This window comes from Cavia porcellus, unplaced genomic scaffold, assembly GCF_034190915.1.
Source record: "Cavia porcellus strain 051 isolate PalLab524CR breed Dunkin Hartley unplaced genomic scaffold, mCavPor4.1 scaffold_10, whole genome shotgun sequence".
Classification (NCBI taxonomy): domain Eukaryota; kingdom Metazoa; phylum Chordata; class Mammalia; order Rodentia; family Caviidae; genus Cavia; species Cavia porcellus.
The window spans coordinates 35,014,454-35,036,171 of NW_026947493.1; the positions used below are offsets into that span (position 1 = coordinate 35,014,454).

General features: G+C 41.6%; 1 protein-coding gene across 6 annotated transcripts in view; it reads left to right on the plus strand.

Annotated features, from left to right (window-relative positions):
* Cacna2d3 (calcium voltage-gated channel auxiliary subunit alpha2delta 3) overlaps window positions 1-21,718 on the plus strand; it is an 839,385-nt gene that overhangs the window by 525,800 nt on the left and 291,867 nt on the right. For all 6 annotated transcript variants that reach the window (XR_010050128.1, XM_063257292.1, XM_063257291.1 and 3 more), the window contains 2 exons: window positions 11,003-11,081; window positions 20,833-20,966. Coding sequence is in view for 5 of the 6 variants with exons in the window: in XM_063257292.1 (XP_063113362.1) it covers window positions 11,003-11,081; window positions 20,833-20,966 (213 nt within the window). In the remaining variant the exon portion in view is untranslated. The remainder of the gene's footprint in view (window positions 1-11,002; window positions 11,082-20,832; window positions 20,967-21,718) is intronic.

Consider the following 21,718-nt stretch of genomic DNA (forward strand, 5'->3'; position numbering starts at 1 on the left):
AAAACATCAACTAGGAAAGAGAAGCAAATTAGTGGTCAGAAAGGAGGGCAAGTGACACCCAAAGGAGCCCCAAAACACCTGCCTTCTGTTTGGGGTGTTTGTGCTGTCTGCTTGAGTCAGTTTGCCATGCAAGAGGGAACCCTATATAGCTTTCAAACTGAGAGTCTGCAAGATTAAAGCATAACATGCAAGAGGGAACCCGATATAGCTTTAAAAATGAGAGTCTACAAGATTAAAGCATAACATGCAAGAGGGAACCCTATATAGATTTAAAATCGAGAGTCTACAAGATTAAAACATAACAGTTGTGTGGGATAAAGTACAACTCTTACCCTGGAATTTCTCAAAGAGAAAATCCTGTTCCCCCAAACCATCAGCAGCTTTGGCCTCTCCTGTCCCATTCAGCTGAGGCTCCTTATTCATTGACATCATAGCAGTGACTGTCTATATTAGGATCATCAGCTTGGAGGGCTTGTTCCCCCAGTGGGAGCTGGGTGTCTTGGGGGGCCCCACAGGGAACCTCGGTTGGTATAAAGATAATGAACACATACCAAATGCCAAAACACCACTTGCAATTCTGATACACACATCCCTCCTCATGCTTCCACTAGGCACCATGTCCCTGCCTGTCTACCTTTCAGAGTGTCATGGATAAAGTGGAGTGAACACTGTCCTCAAAAATATCATTGCAGATGTCTGATTTGTCCTTGGCTTTTCTTACTGAGAATAAGTCCCAGAAGGGGGTAGGTGAGGTGACAGCAGAAACTGCTATTTTGAATTAATTCTTAGTGACAGGACAGTTTGATTGGGAAAATGGAAGTGACAAGAACCTTGGGAAAAAGTAACTATGCTATCTTAACATTCACAACAGCTGTTTTAATGAATCTGAGAACAATTTGGGCAGAATTCCAAACTCCTAAATTCTGGGTCTTGTAACTTGCTGGTGAGTAGATCTCCCAGGGCGGTCCGCAGTGGAGCACAGCAGCTAATTGTGTGCTGCTGCTTACGGGAGTGGGTGTGGGTGTGGCTGTGGGTGTAGGGGAGCTTATGACCCCAGATCCTAATGAAAATTCAATCACCAGGATGCTGTTTATGCCCAAGGGCAAGTGAATCTTGAGAGGTGAAGGGAGACAAAATCAGGGAGAGATGTGCATTAAAGAAAAAGAAACATTTCTTTGAGGTCCAGATTGACCCAGCCAAATATTGTTTTTAAGTTTCACTCCCCACAAAAATACCTACTATTATTTTCTACCTCCAGGACTCAGGCAAAGAACAGTCATAGAAAGAACCAGATCTATTTTGCATCATTAGTCTTCCCAACCCCTGATGTTTTACCTTATTTGAACAATTTAGTGTCGACTCCTTCTTTATTCTATTATGCTAAGCTACTTAAAACTAAGGGAAAAGAAGTTGAGGGAGATGTTGTGACTTGACTAAGGCCTCACAGAACATTGGGATTCTGAATCCAGATATGTCTAATTCTCACGCTCATTTTATAGCCCTGCATTGTGTTAATCTGTGCACCCAGTTTTTTTTCTTTTCCCCCAATGATGCCATCTGTCCACTATTACAAAATGGAAGTAGGAAAAACTTCCACCAAGTATTTTGCAATAGCAGTTGTCATATTACTGCTTTAAAATATACTAATCTTTTCTCTATTGGGTAATCTCCAAAATGGCAGTTACTTGAAATACCATTGGTCTTGCTCTTTGCATGGCTTCCATCTAGAATCAAGGGCAGACACCTGAGAACAAATACATAAAACCAGTCATCCACCTGTGGAAGAACTTGATTAAGATGCTAGACTTTTGGCATGTGCGTATGAGGCAGTAATAACAAACAGCAAGAGATTTTTTGTACCACTATTTATTCATATTTTATCACTGAGCTTCAGTGAAAAAAAGCCAAGGGAAATAGAGGAGCTAACACTTCAGCTGATTGATGGCAGATCAGTATACTAAAACAGAAAGCAATAAAACAAATTTGGTAGTCAAGGAAACAGCTGTAATGCAAATAAATTCAAGTGTGTCCCATGTGAGCTTCTTTTGACATCCCACATTTTAAAAAAGAATTTGAAAAGAATGAGAAACTAATATTCATTGAGAATCTGCCACATTCTACACACAGAGTGGGGCTCAGTTCCCTCCTTTTGTCCTCACAAAACTGTGATCCTGTTCAAAAGAAGAGGTAGATATAATTCAAATAATCAAAAAAATCATCTATACTATAATTTCAAAATGTACTTTAACACTCTTGTTTGAAGGAAGCAAAAGGAATGGGAAGATATGGTAACTTGGGTGACAGGGAGTTGACCATGCAAAATGGGAGGTGAGGAACATTCTTGGTGGTGGCAAAGTTGAATGCAAAGAGCTTAAAGCCAGAAAGTTGATCATGTTTCTGGGTCTCCCAGATCCTAGCTGTGGTCAGGAGATTGCAATACAGTGTATTCCAAGTGCAATAGGAAAGCACTGGAGGGTTCTACCCTTGGAGCGACATGATCCTATAAGGTTCCATGAAGAGAACTATTGCTGTCTCAATTTGTGGAACAATTAGTTTCCCTTTTAAATAAGTGGAGTCTCTGATCTTTCTGTCCCCTCAGATGGACATGTGAGTTTGTCTTGGTCGTGGTGCTGCCTTTGTGGAGGAAGAGGCATACTTGTGAAGAAATAATTGTCACTGCTTGATCTTCTGAGGTCCTAGAGGTTTGGGGAAGTAGAGGGGAACCTCATAAATCCTAGGCTGTGCTGTGGCTAACAGCCTGAAGCTTAGAGATGAGTATGTTTGAGAAGCTTCAGTGTTGACAGAAGGGAACTTTTATTAGTGCTTTAGACAAACAACACATTTGAGTCTAGTTCTGTGCCAAATATTGGATTGGGTTCTGTGGATTCAAAAGTGATATATATGGGGATCCTACTTGTCCCGGCTGTTCCTGTTCCTTTCATTATGATCACACAGAGACTGAACAGTATGATGTGCACCATGAAAATACAGTGTTCACAAGTAATGCCTGTTCTGTCTCAGAGCTCTCAGTAGCTCCTCTTTGTCTCTCTGAGTCAAAGACTCATCCCCAAGATGACATTACTGAATCTCTTCATTGGTAGCAAATATCCAGTACTAAATTGTCACAGAATATGTGTGTAAATGAACAAATGAATTTCTCCCTTGAACACTCAACTGTGCAAAGAATGCAGTTTGTTCTTGCAGAAGTACAGTGCACAAGGTAAGCAATGTGTAAGATCCAGAAGTTCTTGGGGAGTGTGAATCTGGACTTTGGTAGAGTAGATGCCCCGAACCTCAGAAATCTTACCAGAAATTGTGAGTGCATAGCTTTGGTAGATTGGCAATGGTAGTTGCAAATCGATCTGTAACACCTGCCAGATTTTCAGTGGATCTTGAGGCTTTTCAGTGGTTGATAATCATTATACTTCTAGAGTTACTCTGTCAAACCCATTATCCTTAGGGATGGCAAGCAGCGCTGACTTGTTAAAACCCTGCTCTGGAAAAGTCCCCTTCTTTATTCACTAAAATCAATATTCTCTTCAGCCATATTTTTGTGCAGAGTGAGACAGATGTCTATGGATAGAGTTCTTTGTGAAGTTTTGCTGCAGCAGATAGTGGGATGCCCTTTGGCTGGCTTGGATTCGCTGCATCTGATTTGTTCTTTTTATTCCTTATTCTCTCACTTGCTGTCTATCACTGTGGTAGAAGTGTAGGTGTTAGCAGGGTAGGGAGTGATCCAAAGTTTAGGTTGAGCTATGCATCACGGGGTTCAAATCATTCATTCAAGAGTCTCAAGGCTCTTTGGAACCACCTGGCACCCTGATCTCCTGATTTCTGATTGTTCCAAAGGTGCTTAGAATTTGTTTCATCAAGGAACAAAGACACACAGACACAGCAATGATTATCACAAAGGAAAATTTCTTTATGAAGTTTGTAAGTTCCAAGACATAAAAGACATACTGTACAAGAAAGGCCACACAGGAAAGCATGCAAGAGGGGCAAAGCCTTTATTGTGGTTTCCAAGGGAAAGAAAAGTGAAGCAGGGCAGATAGGTTAGAATTGGGTAGTCTGAATAAGTCACCAGGGACTGAGGTGTGAGAGCTGTCCTGTGGGAGTTTTCTGATACCTGGTTCTGGAGTGGTAAAGGCAGGTGTGTAATGTCCTCTTGATCAAAGAGCTTCTTAGGAGATGGACTATGAATTGGTTGGGTTTTGCATATCAAAGATGCACTTAGGGGCATGTTGTTTATAGTCTCCAAGAATGAGCTAGCTAAGTCTGTGACAGGCAGTCCCTTCAAGGTCAGCAAGGCACAAATATCAGAACATTAAATATACAGAAAATTAAAAATCATAGTTAATGCACTGGCTCTGCTTCCTGAATGAATCCATGGAGCTGGATGGTGTAATAAATTTCATCACCCACCTTTGAGGGCGTTTGTAGCTTGACTTTTTGCTGTTAAACTGTGTGTAATCTCTTTTGTTCTGCTGCACCAACACCAGATCATGAGCTTGGGTGGCCAAGAGGCACCCATCTCCTTTTCTTTGACACAACCTGTCATGTAAAACTGAGCTTTCATCCCCCAGCCAGAAAATTACAAATGGCATTCTTTTTAGAATTGGGATAATTTCAATACCACACATGAAGTATCAGGCATTTGTGCTTGGAAGGAAAGAGATTACGTAGACTCTTAGAGCATCCCCAAAAATGACAGGCCATTTTTCATAATGATCTATGATATTCATTGGTTAGGATTTTATTACTTTTGTAATCTAATTCAATTTATCCAATTTTATTGCTGCTCAGGGCAGTGTTACTTTCATTGCCTCTCTCATCCTTCTGGATAAGGATGTTTCTTCTTTCATTATGAGCATGACGGCTTCTAGATTAAAGCAGCCTGCTCAATAAAACTGTTTCCTGTGGAGTCAACCTTCTCCGAGCCCATCTCTACTCCTAGCACTTTCTTGAAGATAAATATTGGCAATGATTTATGAAGCATTTTTTGAATAATCAGGGTCTCATCTTCTACTTAGAAATTATGGATTTTATTCAGAAATATTTTCCTGCACCAGAACTTACACAAAGAGCAAAGAACAATAGAAGTTGGTTAGGAACAGTTTTTATGAAGATACAGATTAAAAGGTATTTAGCAGTACCAAATTGGCTTGAAAGCATAAAGACATCAGAAGACTTCTTTCTGAAGCTGAAGCCATTCATCATTCTGAGAAACTCTAGAGGTGTTTTAGGGAATAATTGAGTTGGGCAGTTAGTCTAGAGGGAGATAAGAAAGCAAAGACATGAAGACGATTCTACATGTGTAATGTGGAAGCTTCTACTCAATGAACTAAAATTTATAGCCAACGAATGCACCACCCATAGCTACTGGACAATTTGTGTAGCAAGTGTCATTTGCACATCTAATCCATATAAATGGCATGTTTTAAAAAGTAGAAATAATTGGGTTGTAATTAAATTTTATTCTTAAATTTAAAAATTGCCTTCTTTTTTCTATAAAAGCGTAGATAATGTGTTTGTTCTGTCCCAGCCATTTCTCCTGCACCTGAGAAAAGGGGGGTTGTTGCACTCTGTGCAGCGTAGCAGCTGCAGAACACCAGGTGCAGATCTGCCCTCTCTCTGAGAAGAGGAGGATGCTGCTCGCTCGCTTATCGTGCTTGCCCAGTATGCTTGGTGTCTCATGTTATTGCCTTCTTAGATTAACATCAGCATCTTTAAAACTGTCCTATTGATCTAGCTCTGCTATTTGGTATATTTTCTTTCACTGGATTCTCAATTTCTTAAATTTAAGCCTCAGTACTTAGCAATCTATAGCAATAGCTTGCTGGGAAATAGTTCCAGAGATTTCTTAATCCACCGTCCTACTTCTCTTTGCTTAGGCCTCACCTTATTGGTGCTATTTTTTTCAATATTGGATTTAAACCATCAGCATGAGATCCACTACAGGCACCTAAAAAATAGTAGTGGCTGAGTTGAATGATTTGAACTCCTGGAATGGAGCCAGAAATTCATCTTTAACAGGTGCTTTCTAGGCCCCTGGTGATTCTAACACCCAGTAAAGTCAGAACTGTCGCTACTCTGACCGTTCATAGCCACTGTCATCTCTCACCTGGGACACTGTAGTGGCCTTCTCCTCATTGTCTTCATTTCACATCTTATTGCTCTGTGGATGTAATTCAGAAATTTGGCTGCACATGAGAATCTCTATGGGGAGATTAGAAATTGGGTCCTGCCTAAGGACATTTTGGTTTGGTTATTCTTGAGTGGGACACTCAGAATTTTAAGAGCATTGATGAGCAACCAGGATGAGTAGAGGTTCTCAGGCATGCCCAAACATCCACAAAAATGATCCTTTTATGCTATGTGTCAGCCCAAGCCAGGCTTTTATGTATCTTCTATGGCTCTTGGTGGAAAACACCCCATGCTCTAACAATAGTCCATGATCCATGCCAAGGATTCATGGCGTCCATGGATCTGGTGCCCGTTACCTCATCCCCAGGACCCTCTTAGATGGCTCTACTCTATCCTTACTGGCTTCTTCAATGTCACTTTAAGCATCTCAATTTCAGTGACTGTGTACCTTGTTCCTTTTACCTGGAACATTCTTTCCTAATAAACCATCTGGCTTGTCTCCTGTTCTCCACCCCTATGCGGTCCAGATCTCTGGTCAAAACTCACCTTCTAGGACGCACTTCCCTTCCTGTCATTCTAGGATACAAGTCTCATTTCTCTCCATCACCTTACCCTGCTTTGTTCTTGTAGTAAGTCTTTAATCCAACAAATAAATATTATCTGTGAATTTGTCACTTATTCCTGCTTCACTCCCAGGAAAATGTAAACTGCATGAGGATAATTTACTTTGTCTTCATGGAAGGTCCCCTGGTGTGTAGTGGGCACTTGGAGGAAGTTACAGGGGGTGACAGACATGAGTTGGTGATCTTCATTGTCAGTATTCAGTTATCGGCTCCTCCCCTTCATGGATGTCCCCTTTCTTGTCAAGGCAGCAGAATCTTTTCTGGCTGTGAAATTGCCCTGTTATAATCCTCTTCACAGCCACTTCTGTCCCCTATAATAATAGTTACCAAACAAAGGAGAGAATTTGATTCACTAACTTACAGTTTCATCCTGTCCTCTACTCACCAACAGTTCAAAGGAATGGTGCCCCTCTAGGTTTCTAAATAGAGATTGCAGCTATACAAGTCAGAAGTATAATCCATTTGGGGAAAAAAACTGGACTGAGTTTTTTGTTTGTTTGGGTTTATTTTTTTTTTTTTTTGAAGGGGGGAAATTTTATACTAAGTAGGTTAAAGCAAATGACTTTGAACTTTGAAAGTCTACACTGGACTTTCATTACGCTTAATTGGGTTTGTAGAACACTGAAAGACCACCCAAACTTAAGTGGGAGATCAAAATGAACCAATAGGTGGATCAGACATTTTTTGCCCCTGCCTCTGAATTGCATTAATGGCAGTGGACAGTAGCCGTGGCCTGTTCTATAGCTGAGGATGGGGCACGCCAAGGCCTGGCTCTTGGGAGCGCTAAGACGTCTCTGGTGATGACTCAGGCCTGAATTGTTCAATGCTGCTTCCCACAATTGTGCATTCTGTGCATGTGACTATCAGGGATCCCTGGATCTGGCCCCGCCCAGGCTTCTTGCCACATCAGAGAAGCACTGGAGTTCAAGACAAATTGGTGAAAGTTGCTTTGGTGGCACTGCATAGGGAAGAAACCTCCAGTTGTTAGAAATAAAGCCCATCAGCTCCGGAATCTGTCAATGAAGGAAATAAGGACAATTTGACTCCATTAGTCACAGAGGATTTATACTCCTAGAGTCCGCCAACCAAGCCCACACTTCATTTCTACATAAAACATTTTCCTGTTTGATTTTCGCCTCTGTGTCTGTTCTGCCTCTGTCCTTCAGAATTATTCAGGAAATAACAGTTTCATTATTTTCATTTCATCGAAAAAGATCTTTAAGTAGTAAAGCACTACTAGTTTATTTGTAAAATTAGTCAAAAGATGTAAAAGTTTCTGACGTCAAAAGCATGAGCCTCATGTTACCAAAAAAAAAAAAAAAAAAAAAAAAAAAACAACAATTCTGTACTAGTTGAGGGATCCTTCACCTGTTTTTCCTCTTTTACCGGTTCACAGTGGATGAATGCACAGCTGTGTGGCATCACACTACGTGAATGTACCATAAATTTTTAGCTAATTTCCTATTAAGAATCCTGATTTAATTCTTGGCCATTACTGGTAAGGAAGTGAATATCCTTATGCTTTCCCCATTGTGTATTTGTAAAAGTGTCTGAATATGAATCACAGGGCTCCCAGAAGACATGTACTTTTCCACATCCCTATTTCTTCATGTCTTCTTTGTTACCTGTTTGTTTCCATAGGGATTTTATTTGTAATCCTGGCTACAAAGCCCCAGAGGTAGAATTACTGGGTCAAAAAAAAAAATCACAAATAATAAAATGCTACAGAAATTGTTAAATCATCTCCAGTGTAGTTTATACTTTGAAATAAAATCCCTTTGTGATCAGTAGAGAGGCATCATTGTGAAGAATGCAGGGCATAAACTCAAATTTGTTTGATTATGTTTATTTTATAGGCACAGATACAATAAGTCAATCCTAAGCTGTTTTCTCACAGATAAAAGAGGTCAGTCCACTGGGAGCCAAAGACTGCACATAAATGGAAATACTGCCCATGATTCTGATTTTCTTTCATAAGTAATAAAATAAAATAAAACACAAATCAACGAATAAATATCATGCCTGTAATCCTTTCACATAGTACCTGACCCATGGGATAATGCTGATTGTAGAACCAACATGATGATGTTGGGGATCGTAGTGCTGGTTTTCATTATTGTGGTTGTTGTTAGAACAGTGATTCTTGAGCAATCATGTCTGATCTGAAGTTTGGCGCAATCCTACTGGTTTTCCAAGTAGGTTGCCATCTTTTAAATCAGGAATTGTGGAAGCTTTGCCAGTGATTCAAGGCATTGTTCTGAGGTTTGTAACTGTGTCTCCAGGAGAGAACTCAGTTTATACTAAGCCTCTTCATCTGTACAGTGGTGGAGACTGGCAGACTCAGCTACCTTTACTCAAAACCAAATGCGCTGCTTTGTTTGCAGAGATAATCTCATTGCTTCGTTTCCTAATAGCCGTCTCTTCTGTTTTCTTGCTTGGCTAACTGCCAGTGGAGATATATGTTTTTATGAGTGTACTGGTTTCCATTTAAAGAGCTTAAATATGAAATTAAAGGCAAGGATTTGTGAAAAACTGTGAGTCTGATCGCTAGAAACCGGACTCCAATCCCAGCTTCTGTGAGTGGTAGCTGTGAGCCTTGGAACTGGTCAGAATCATCTGTGTTAGCAGGACAAGCAGCTCTGCGAGATTGAGGGGAGACCTCAGAACTATCCGAAGGTCTCAGAAGGCCTCTCTCAAGAAATCAGATCTTGACAAAACCAAGTAAAATACTTTGCTTCAGCTAGTCTTTCTTTCCCAAGCTGATCTCTCTTTCCCCTGAAACTGCAGGTGGCTCAGCTAATACAGAGCACATAAAGGGAATAAGGAAAGCTGTTGCATTGGGGGGAGATAACCATTTTCCTCTATCTATGGCTGGATCTTGGCTTTTTTTTTTTTTCAAGGAAGGCCAGAATCTTCCATTTAAAAAAAATCATATCCTTGTTCCCAACTGTGACTCTGGTGTGAATGATGAAGAACGAGCTTGTAGAGTGAAGGCATGGCTTGCCCATCTACCAGGAACCCGCCTTGGGGGACTTGGGTGAATGGGTTACCTTTCTTATAGGCCCAGACAAAGACAGACTGAGGTTGCATCATAATAATGTCCACTTAAACATCTCTTTAGTTACAAGTAAACCATCAGCAAAAGCTAGCCTTCATGTCCCCCTGCTCAGATTAGAGGGTCTTCATAATTAAAGTGAAATACTCATTTTTACAGTCAGATTTCATATATTTTCATTGCATTGTTTGTAAGGTTCCAAGTATTAGCTCCATGAAAACATGAGTGGGTAAAGGAGATGCACCCCTTTCAGGCTAACTCTTCAGTGAAGCAGCCATGTTGACCCTCCAGGCTTGCTATCTGAGGGGTCCTCAGGGTACAGAGCCTTTGGAACTGCACATTAAGTGTCCTTTATCTCATTCAATGTCCTTATGCAGCTTCTTCACAAAGATGCCACCAAAGAGCCACACTTAGCAATTGGAAACAATTGCTTGGACTGTGTAGCATTGACATACAATCCCTATAGGTTCAAACAAAAGGAATTGTATACTTTTAATTCTTTACTTTTCCTCTGTCTAGTCATCAGGTGCTACTTTGAGGATGAGTAATGCTTTCTTTCACAGAGATGTAGCTCATGAAAGAGTAAAGAAAACAACAGAAAATGAGTATGCCAGGGTTTTATATGTGTTTTCTACTCATTGGGAGCCAACAGCTTAGGACTAGAGCGAATCCCCATCAGTCTCCTGGCGACAGTCTGTGCCTCTTGTCTTAGCTAATTACCTTCAAAACTCATGCCAGATACCACAGATGGTAAGAGAGTGCCTGCAGCCTGCAATTCCCACTGGGGAGAGCATCGAGGGTCTTTCAGTGGCATTTTAGCCCTCTAAGAGCACATTCTGAGTTTCCTATGGAGAAGAAGGAAATGGCTGGGGATTTGATCCAGACCTAGATGATCCTTGTCCATCTGGAGAGCAAACCCAAGCCCGTGATGTTCTCCACTGTTCTTGTGAGCTGCACACCGAAAAACAACTACCACCAGTGCCATATGGCTGAAAAGATCAAAGGCCCCAGTTCTGAATATATTTCTAGTTTACTATACTTCAAATGTCTCAAATATGTTCCTGCAGATGGGAAGCGTGGAGCATAAAGAGGTGAACCACATGTGCGTGAGGCATGCATGTGATTTGTGCAAGATGGCGGGAAGCAAATGTCACTCACCCGTGTGTTTGTCTTCTTTCAGGTTCGCATCTTTACGTACCTCATCGGACGAGAGGCTGCTTTTGCAGACAACCTGAAGTGGATGGCCTGTGCCAACAAAGGTGGGTCTCCCCCGAGTTCTTTCCTCTGCACCACTCTCCACGCATGTGCAGAATGAGGAACAGATGTGAGAAAGAAAGTTCTAAGGGAAGGCTGCAATTTTCTTCAAATTGACAAATAATAATGGCACATACTCTCGGGCAAAGTATGAGGTTTTGACATTTTGTATACAATGCACAATGATGAAATTAGCATATCCGTTACCCCAAACATTTATCATTTCTGTGTGTGAGGTACATTCAAACTTCCCTTTCCTCATTATTTTGAAATTTCTAATAAATTATGATTAAGTATATTCACCCCATTGTGCTACAGAACACTAGAACATAATCTTCACAACCAGCTGCATTGTCCAACCTTTCTGTGTTCCCCTTACCCTTTCCAAGTTGTAATAATCATTATTCTACACCCTTCCTACTGGGAGTAAGAGTGTATAAGAAAGTTGTGAATTCCAAGCTAAGGTTTTGGTGTTCCTGATAGATGAGTGACAGATACGTAAGAACTTCTCCCCAAATAACATTATATATTTTAACAATATTATCAAGCAGAGTGGCTAAGTCCCTGCACTCTGTTTCTTTGAAACTGAATAACCTTAGGAGAATTACTCTGGTTGAGACATTTTCTGTGTACCAATTGAGATTCCTAGCTCTGTACAGACCTACGGCAGAACTTTGCCTGTATGACTGATTAAGTTAGTTAACTAGAATGTACCTCAATGTTTTAATATTTAAAATAGTAATAATAATTCTTCCTGTGATATATTTTGAATCCATAAATAAAAGCTGCATGTGTTTACACTGCACAGAACAATGTTTTTAAGTGTGTAGACATGGTAATATGGTCATATCAAGGTGATTAACATGTGCATTACCTCTCTGCTTATCTATTTATGGTGAGAACACGTAACATGTATTGTTGGCAGTTTTCAAGTGTATGGTGCTATTAACTATGGTCATTGGATTTGGACTATACTGAACAATAGATCTTGTCTTGGCACTTTCCCATCTTTGAGATGTGATGCCTAACATCCACAATCTGGAGGAAGAGAGTTTGTTTTGGCTTATGTTTTCAGTCAGTAGTCATCTGACTTCAAGGCAGAAGTACACAGAAGAGGAGTCTGGCACTCAGGTAGGGGTCACCAGGAATCAGAGAGAGGAGGGAGGAACCAGGAGGGAGGTATACTCTTCCAGATCCCTTCCCAGTGGCCCCCTCCAGCCTGCGCCACCTCCCAACAGCAAGTCAGCTGTAGTGTCCACAGGACCCAACACCTCCCCAAACACCTGCCTATGAGCAAAAGACGCTCTTTGGGTACAGTCTAGATCTAAGCCATAATGGGTCTATTAAATTGATTCCTCCTGTCTAGCTGAAGTTTCATATCCAGTTCTTTTGATTCTTAAGCATTAAGATGGCTATATAAAAAGGTTCATAGTTCAGTGCTGAGCATAAGAGTTTATCAGTCATTGTCAGATTTTTATAATCATAAAATTAATCAATTACTGATCCCCTGTGGTATGTCAGAAACAACACTGGGGCAGAACAGATGCAGTAACAGGGCCTCCCTGTTGATAAGGGCTTTTTTGTTGTGCTTTACACAGCCACAGTGGCAAAGTGTGGGAGGCAAATAAACAGTTAATTACAGACTTTTGGATTTGAAATCCATCCTCCACAAACAGCGTACAAGTTACCAGACCAACCTGAATGTGTCTGATTTAGGTCACTCACAGAAGATGTGTGCTAACAGTACCTTCCCAAAGCTTACGTTGTGGGCATGAAATGAAGCCACACAAGTAAACCCAGTAGCTCAATGCCTGGCACATAAGGGTATATTCCTTTGTGCTGTATTTTCTTCTAATACATCAACTCAGGAGAGCAGCATTGACTGACCTCATCTAGGGTCCTCTGACTCAGAAAAGGTGCTCCTTTTATATGTGAAAAGGGAGTAAAATAACTGTCACAACTAATAAAATCAATTATGTGTAGTGGTTGATATTGATGGGTTTAGGTAGTCTGCTCTTGTGTTGGTTTCCTAACCCATCCTTCATAGATGTTGTAGTGTTTAGACGTTTAGTGAAAGAAAAAGAGATGCAGGGTTTGCAGGTCTTAGCTTTAATTTTGGTGACGTAAGAAAATGTTATTTCAGTTGTAAGCAACCAAAACTTGTTCCCTGCAATTAAAGTAAGGAGTGTTTTGGAAAGAGAGGGGAGTGACTCAGAACCCTGAGTGGGATGGAAAACTCAGTCGCATGAGGGAACACAGATGAAGCTTCTGTTTTTCTCTTCTTTCTAGATCTTGCTCTAAATGTTCATAGCATTGTGCTGTTCTGCTGTAAATACATCTTCCATACTTTGATATGTTTCCATCCAGAAATAGTCACCCTCCACTGTGTATGCCCAACCATGTCACAATACATATGGCAGGCAAGGCACGATGTTGCAGCAGATAATTGCTGTCTGCTCCACACGAGACTGATCAGCAGACTTAAATTATTTCAGGTTCCCATCCTCATCATCAACAAATGTGTCACCCAGCCTAAGCCAGTTCTGATGAGTGTGGGCAGAGGTAACCATATGCTCAAGGGACCTGCACTGTTGGTAGGATAGGTGGGAAGTTTCCAGAGAGCAGATGCAGAGCCTCATCTAAAACATGAGAGCTAACATAGGTTTTTAACATTTCCTTGAAGGTTTTTTAAAAAAGTTTTTGCATGGCTTGCCTTGTGAAGAGTCAAGTGTTTGGCTTCGTGGCGGGGGGAATATAGGAGGAGCATAGGCATGAGAGAGGGAGACGAAGTGGGTCCCAGATTTCCTCTGAATGAAGAAGCCGTGCTTTTAGAAATTCGTTGTGATTTGAAAACTTTGAGTGGTCTCTGCTGTCCCCATTTTTTCCTTTATTCTGTGGTCTCGAAAAAGAATTTTTTTTTCTATTTTTTAATTTGAAAAAACTTTTTTGTTATTGCTGCCATACCAGATTGCAGCTCTTTCCAACAGCTAATGTGCATTTAGTCATGGGTTATTGTTTCTAACTGGTGTCCAGCTGATGAGAATTATTCAAATTGAAGCCTTGTCTTAATCAACTAATATTGTGCTATAATTCGGTTTTAGTCATTGTTTATAAAAATCTTTGAAGCATCCTTTTGAAGACAATTTAGTCATTGCAGGATCTGGCTATAGTATATAGCCTTTAGGATTTCTAAGTTCTGAGTACAGTAACTCAGAAAGTCCTTGAAGTTAATAGTAGCAGCCTTGCCGACTGGGCTGTCAGATTCCACAGTGAGCCTCTCCTTTTGTCCAAATCCAGACATTTCTTTCTCCATCAGAATCATTTGTTTTGAACAGTTTCACCATTCTGATGCAGCTTTTTTTCTAAAGGAATTTGGAAATAAGATGTCATCATTTGCCTCTCTCTTCAAAGTAGCAGTTACCATCAAAATGTTCGGTTCCAGTCATCTGTGCCTATGTAAACACTGGCTTCATGCTGTGTCAGTTACGGGGTTTTTATCCACGTAAGATTGGTGAGCAAGCATTCATCCACGGTCATTAATTAAATCACTGTTTATAGCCTCAGATTGGTACAGTATGCAAACAGTGTAACATGTTTCATCTCAAGTGACATGAGGTCCAGAGCCCCATCCCTGTACATATTTTCACCCTGACTCAGCCAAGTTCTTGAGTGAAGTGAAAACTCAGCATTCAGGAACCAGAGCAGATCTGGTAAGAGGCCAAGGCGAAGTCTGTTGACTGATTGAACAGGCTTGACCACAGAGTGACCCTGGGAATGAGAAAGAATAGTTAGGGCTGTCACATCATCCCTGGGTCAGTGGGAAGGACCTGCTATCCGTGTAAAATGTTTTTCCTGGGGGTCTGATCACCATGGAAACAGTTCTTAGCCAGTGGACCTCAGACACTGTCCCCTGGAAGCGGGTGTTTGGGCGACCTCTTACACTTGCAGGTATTCTCTGCCTTCTTCACTCGACTAGAGAAGTCCAGAGTGGCCGGATGCTCATTGGTTTGTATCATTTTATGCATAAATAGGTTCTTTCTTGAGAGAACCAGCTCTAATGAGGCAAATCAGAATGCTGTTTTAAATACATTAAAACAACCCCTGCCACTGGAATGGCTTGTGAATTTTCAAAGAGCTGCATTCACACCATTTTATAAAAAAGTGGACTGGGAAGACAGAAAAGAAAGGCCAACTGTCCTAGACACTCTGTAAAGTGGTGATGGCCTTCTCTTATGTTCAGTGTGGAGCATGTGAAGTAAGTATTGACTGATTTCCCTTCAGAAATCATGGTTAGCAGAGTCTTTTCCAGCTGCACAAATGAAGGTGCTCTGTATTTGTGTTCCCAACCATCTGTCATCGTTAGGTCCAGTCAAAATGCAGCGTGTGTTCTCTTGATTGTCTGCTTAGCTTAACCCTTTTTTATGGGTTAAAGGTCATTCTTGCTTTATTTGAGAGAGAACTGGTAGCATAAGGCCACCTTGGAAGTCCAGGCCCCCACCCGTTTTCTAATAGAAGGTTCTTAATCTCACTGGAATAAGTGTTATGTCCCTCAAAAGACAGTCTCTGAGTTTTGAGGCCACCAAGTGATAGCAGAAAAAAAAGTGGCAGCTAAAACATTTTACTATTTCACATAGATAGAGGAAGTCACAGATAGCAGCTATTAAGATGCCTTTGCTAGTTATTTGTGTGCGTTCTTTATTACAGAGAAGAAAACTGAGGTTGCCAAATCTGTCACCTAGATCTAAGTTACCAATCAGAAAGTGGTAGGAGGAAAAACCTGGCCCTGGTGAACTGGAGCCTCAGCCTGAACTCCTTACAGGATGGGAAGCTGCCTGTCTTTGCAAGGAAAGAGTTATGGTTCATGGAAGACTTTAAGGTCTCCAATAATCTAGGAAAGTAAAACTAGAGAGCAAGAAAGGACTTGGATGTGCCATAGTTTATAAAAACTGGAGCTAGGTTTTATCCCCAGCTGGCGAGTTCTGGAATTTTCACTACCTCAGCTTGCATTGCTCAGCAAAGTCTTGCTTCCAGACACTTGACACTTGGGGACATTAAGGCCCTAAGAGGAGATGAGACCAGGTGGACCACAGTGGGCTGTAGTGGGGACATGGCCACAGAGCTACCAGAGCAAGCCAACATTACCAGCCCCAGTGTGTACCTTTTGATTGGTTTAGTTTTCTTACTTTATTTCTAACATGGAATTAGAAACTGAAATGTAATAGTAATAGCTACAAAGGAAAGGGCTTATAGTAGATCTGAGACTCTCGTCAGTTTTCACAGCTTCCTCCAGAACTCCTGTCCCTCATCCCTCTGAGGCTAAGGGCTCTCTGCCCTCCTTGTCATTGTTTGCCTGGTCTGTCCTTCCAATTCCAGGGTCTTTGCTTCAGGGTTCAGTGGGCCTCTTGCTTGTTCTTTGTGTGAAGGTAAAAAACAGACGAAGGCAGAAACTGCTAAAAAATTGTACATCTCTCTACAAAAAAAACCAATACTGTTTAAATGTATGTATGAGAGAGAGAGAGAGAGAGATGCTGATGAGGAGGAAGAAGATGAGACAGAATAAGAAGATGAGACAAACTGGCACAGTTGCATCAAGGTCTTCCTGCCACTGTGGGTCTCACTCTCTCCTTAAGTTCCTGAGGAACCTGAGATCTGTCCCCTCTGGTTCTCAGCCTGCCTCACTTGTGAGACAAAAAAAAAGCCTTTGGAAAGATTCAAAGGGAACTTCAATTATCATGCTAAAAGTTGGAAAAAGGACCTCACTCTCTGAGGTAAAAAGCAGGTTCTATTTACTGAGCACAAATGCTGGGCACCTTCAGAGCTGGTGGCATTGCAAGATTCAGTGTGGAATGAGGTGTCAATGGAGCAACATGGCAAAGCAACTTTTTAGACAAGGAGCTCTTAAGAAATCCTGAAGTCAGGGTGGTAAAATTGGCTACATATGGTTTATCATACTGAGTGGTTGTAACCCAGAGTTCACAGAAGGAACTCTGTGAGGGAATAAGGTAAATAAATTGATGTTACATAGAAAAATGACCAGGCCATCTGTAATAGGTGGCTAATTTCAGCATTAATTATTTCTTGGTAATTATAAGATGATTGCTGATTCTATTTCCTTACATGATATATGAAGTCCGAAAAGGCACATTCAAGAAGAGAATAAACATTATAGAGCTACAGTTTAATGGGGAAAAGGGGGAAAGGGAGGGAAAGTGGCCAGCTCAAAGAATACAGAGGGAAAGCAAGGAACGTGTCTGTGGTTACAGCCCAAGATTCTAATCCTTAGCTCTTTCCTCCTATCCATCATTAGTTAACTAAAACTTACATGCAAATATTGAAAAATGAAAGACTTTTTCTCAAAGGTTTTACATTTTAATGGATCAGGATCAAATTTGAGTGAGCTTTGCACCATACAGTCTCGGTATTATTTTCATAATTTCAGGGATTTTATTTACCTTTTAAACATTTGCATCCCTGCTCTCCATATTGAAGGATAAACTGGAACTGTGCCCAGAGTTTGGAGTAGTCCTTTGTTACTAATTCCTGGTGAACCTTAGAGGACATTGGTGTATTACCTGTTCTCACCCTCAGTGTTTCCCAGCTGCACAGTCTTGCATGAAGAGGTGATTTCAGATGTTCTGAAGAATCCAAAGCAGAGTGAGGAGAGAGGGAGTGTTCTGAACAAATTTTTAGGGTGGGCTTTTCTGAACTGAACCCCCAGTTATAAAGAGGAATAATCCTTGAAAAAAAGCAGATAAAGGCTATTCCTAGGAGAGGAACAAAGACCTGTGCTGCAATATGAGCTTAACACAAGAGAAAAGATCAGTAAGGCCATCAAGCAGACACAGAGTGTGGAGGACGAACCCACAGGCTAGTCAGAGATCTCCAGGGTCAGAGTAAGACATCTGGATTTTATTCAGATTCTTGATAGAAGCTACTTTAGGACTTGAGGCAGAAAGGATGATCTGTACATATTGGGAGATGCTCCTCTCTAATGTGAGAAGCCTAGACAAGGAGCAGGAGCCCAGGGGAGGCTGTTGCTCTGCTCCTGATGACTGATAGATCCTGGGAGTTGGATAAGCAGTGGAAAGAAAGGAGTAAGTTCTAAACATGGTTTAGAGACAAGACCAGGGAAACATGGTGGTGAGTTGGAGGGAATGATAGGTACTGAGGATAATTATACTTTTAGCTAACTGGACAGAGCGCAGCTCTTGAGACACGAAAGATGAGCTGTAGGAGGAACTGGAGAGAGTTCCTCCAGAGAGCTGGCTCTGGAGGACCTTAGTTGGAGGTTCCTGTTGGTAATCCCTGTGGAGGTGTCAGGTGTACAGCTAGATCTGGGGATTCAGCTTTGGTGACTTTCCAGAAATTTGACAAAACAAGGCCTAGTAAAGATAATTACGCACCTCAATTCCTTTCCAAGTGTGTGATTGCTTTCCTCTCTACTCCCTTTCTGTGCTAACGACCTATCTTGTCCATCTTCCTTCTTATATTCCTCCTCTTTCTTCTCTTAGGTTTGTTTTGAAAAATCTCAATCAGAACGTTTTTCTGTTAGTGTCAAGGATTTGATGTGAAAATAGAGTCAAGAGAAACTTCTGAGAAATGCTGGCTTCACCGTGCCCTTGGCAGTGACCCCACAAGGCAAATGTTATCCTCAGCTAGTGTCACTCTATTTCCTTCTCTTACCATCATGGTGGCACCCTCTTAGCTTGCCCTCTGTCAATACTCATCACATGGAACTCCAAGATGTTGCCTACTAAAGAAAGAAGTATTTTCTTTCCCATTCAAACACCGATTGCAGGCACCAGGCATGGAGAGATGGTACCTGTAGCTGTAGCATGTCCCCTTTCCTCCAACAAGCTCCTTAAAACCATCTTTTGCACTATGGCTGTAGGAAAACCAGCTTGGAGCACTGTGGGAGCAGTGTGCTAAATGTGTCTCCCTAACTGTGGGGTCAGATCCCCAAGAGAAGTGCTTTCAGGCCCTACTCCTGGTTCTCAAGCTAGGCCAGGCTCTCACACTCTTCCTGTGGGGCCTTTTTTCCCCTGGATGGAGAAAAGTGTGGCCCTGGCAGGAGGGTGGAGCATGCAGAAGTGATAATACATGCTAATTAGCTCTGTGCAGAGCTGTCATCAGGGACCCAGAAGCCACATGGTCACAACCTGTCTGGGTTGGCACATCAAATTCAAAGCAGCTGGCCTTTGTTTGGAAATCTCTGGGAGGGTCCTGACCTTCTTGGACAATGAAAAGGCTGGTGTTTCTTTACCCTCAGCCATATTTTAGGCATGAAGAGATCCTATAACTGCTGTAGCAAGATATGGCCTCAGAGGCACGCACAGACTCTCTGATTTATTTGGTAAGTAGCAGTGAGCACGAGCTTACAGTTCTCACTTAACAGCAAGCGGAGGAAACATGAGTCTGTGTCCATCTAGTGTCCCTCTGTAAACTTCTATGGCCACACTACCTTTAGGATAAAGTTCTCAGCTTTTTTCTAGGAACTGATATTGCAGTTCCCTGCTCATTTTAGAGCCCCCTGTTTCTACCTTCTGTCCAGTTTCTTACCTCTGCCCATTCTGGGCAATTTTCTATCTCTAGTAGGCCTGGTTCTCCCTCATCACAGGTCTTCGTTAAACTCCTCCATCCCACTTCTTCTCTGTAACGGGTCCTCTTCCCTTAGATTTCGACCATACTGACCTTGGTCAGGGCAGCCAAGTTTGATTTGGTTTGTCTCCTGTGTATTTGCTTAATGTTGGTTATGCTGTTTTGTGACCACTCCTCTCTGACAGGTGTCAGAAGGGAGGACTTCGATCATCTCATTGCTCCTTGCTCCTTAATGCCAGGAAGCAAGAAAACTTGCCACAAATGCTTGATTGAGGGTCTTTCCCTTAGGGCAGCAGGTCTGTGCTCAGTCCCCACTTTCCCTTCTGATGTTTTCTGACTCACAGCAAAGCCCAGAGCCCAAGATAAAGAGGTTGAAAGGAAACAAAGTGCCCTGGAACTCAAGACGAAACTGAGATTCTTATCCACAGCATTTTTGTGTGTTACTTAGAAACCTTGTCTACCTTGCACCAAAAAACAGATCTGGCAGTCACATTAGGATATGAGGAATTTTAGCCTGGAACACACAAAGGAAAAATTTTCGTAGAAATAATAGGTACAGATGCAGAGACTCAGAGTCCTGTGTTCACTTTATGTATTTGCTATTTGTTGCTCATGAGAGCATGAACAAAACACCCATCCACTTATTTTTATCATGGACATAGTCATTTCCACTTCACCATGTTATCAAGAGCAAATGAGATGGAGCTTATCAAGTGTCTAGCAAATTTTGTGGCATTTAATATACATTCAAAATGAATTGAAACTCAATTGTTAAAATTACAATGATGAAACAGTCTTTGATTTTGGTGGTTTATAGTTTTCTTCTTGGAAATAGACTCACTAATGTGGAAAAAAAGATTACAAAATGGAATGTGGAGAAGACTTCTATTTGTGCTGTGAAAATAAATACTGGGAGGAAACCCTGTGGGTTCATAGAGATAGACGCTGGGCGGAAGGCTTACAATTGATTTCAATTTTATTCCTTTGACGTGACTGTATTTTCTAACATGCTATCCATGAAGTGAGTAGTGGTAGAGATAAGCTCCAACACTGAAGAAAGAAATTAGCAAGAGGGCAAGAAGGCATGGCCAATGTATGCTCCCCATTTCAGACTCCGCTGGGTGGTACTGATCGTGGTTTTCCATTGTTATTTGGCAGGATTTTTCACACAAATCTCTACCTTGGCGGATGTGCAGGAGAACGTCATGGAATACCTACATGTGCTTAGCCGGCCCAAGGTCATCGACCAGGAGCATGATGTGGTCTGGACCGAAGCTTACATTGACAGCACTGTGAGTCCACAGGGCCCTGGGGAAGAGGCTGGGATTTACCCTCATCTTGCACTAAGATGGTTTTCCTGTTAGTTCCAAAGAAAAGCGTTTGTATCATTCTTCTTTAATTATGGGGCTCAGTGACATTTTCTGGGTTGTGTACATATCAGTGTTGGTTGCATTGGCAAGCAAGGTTGCTGAAAATATCTTGGAATGTACCACATACTTCTGAAAAGTGTCTGGTCAGCATAAAGAATGCCCTTCTGGCTTCCATCCTGCCCAGTTCCTTTTTCCCCTTTCCACCTGTGCACAGATCCTCTCAAGGAAGCAGCAGTTTAAACATGTTCTCGAATTCAGCCCTCATCAGATGTGAGGCCAAGTCCCAGTGATGAATCTTTACCTCAGTTCTAATAAGTCTGAGCCACCATAGGGGCTGCAATTACATTTGCTTCCAATGATAGGGTCTTGACCGAAGCTTACAAGTGAAAACATGCTTACATGTCGGTTGCAAGAACTCTGTTATGTAAATTCTGGACCTGGGCTCATTTGAAAGACAAATTCCAGGCAGGAGATTGGGATGTCACAATGGCCAAAGAGGAGGTACTTAGCCGATCATAAAGTACTGGCAGTGGCTCGCTCCATGATCGTGCGTCTTGTGTGATGTCAGTCCAATTTTTCACAGTGATAACGTGTCTGATGAGAGCAGCATTTCTCATTTATTGATGGTGGGTATTTTACAAGACTGCTCTGCCTTTGTTTTTGTTGAAATTAAC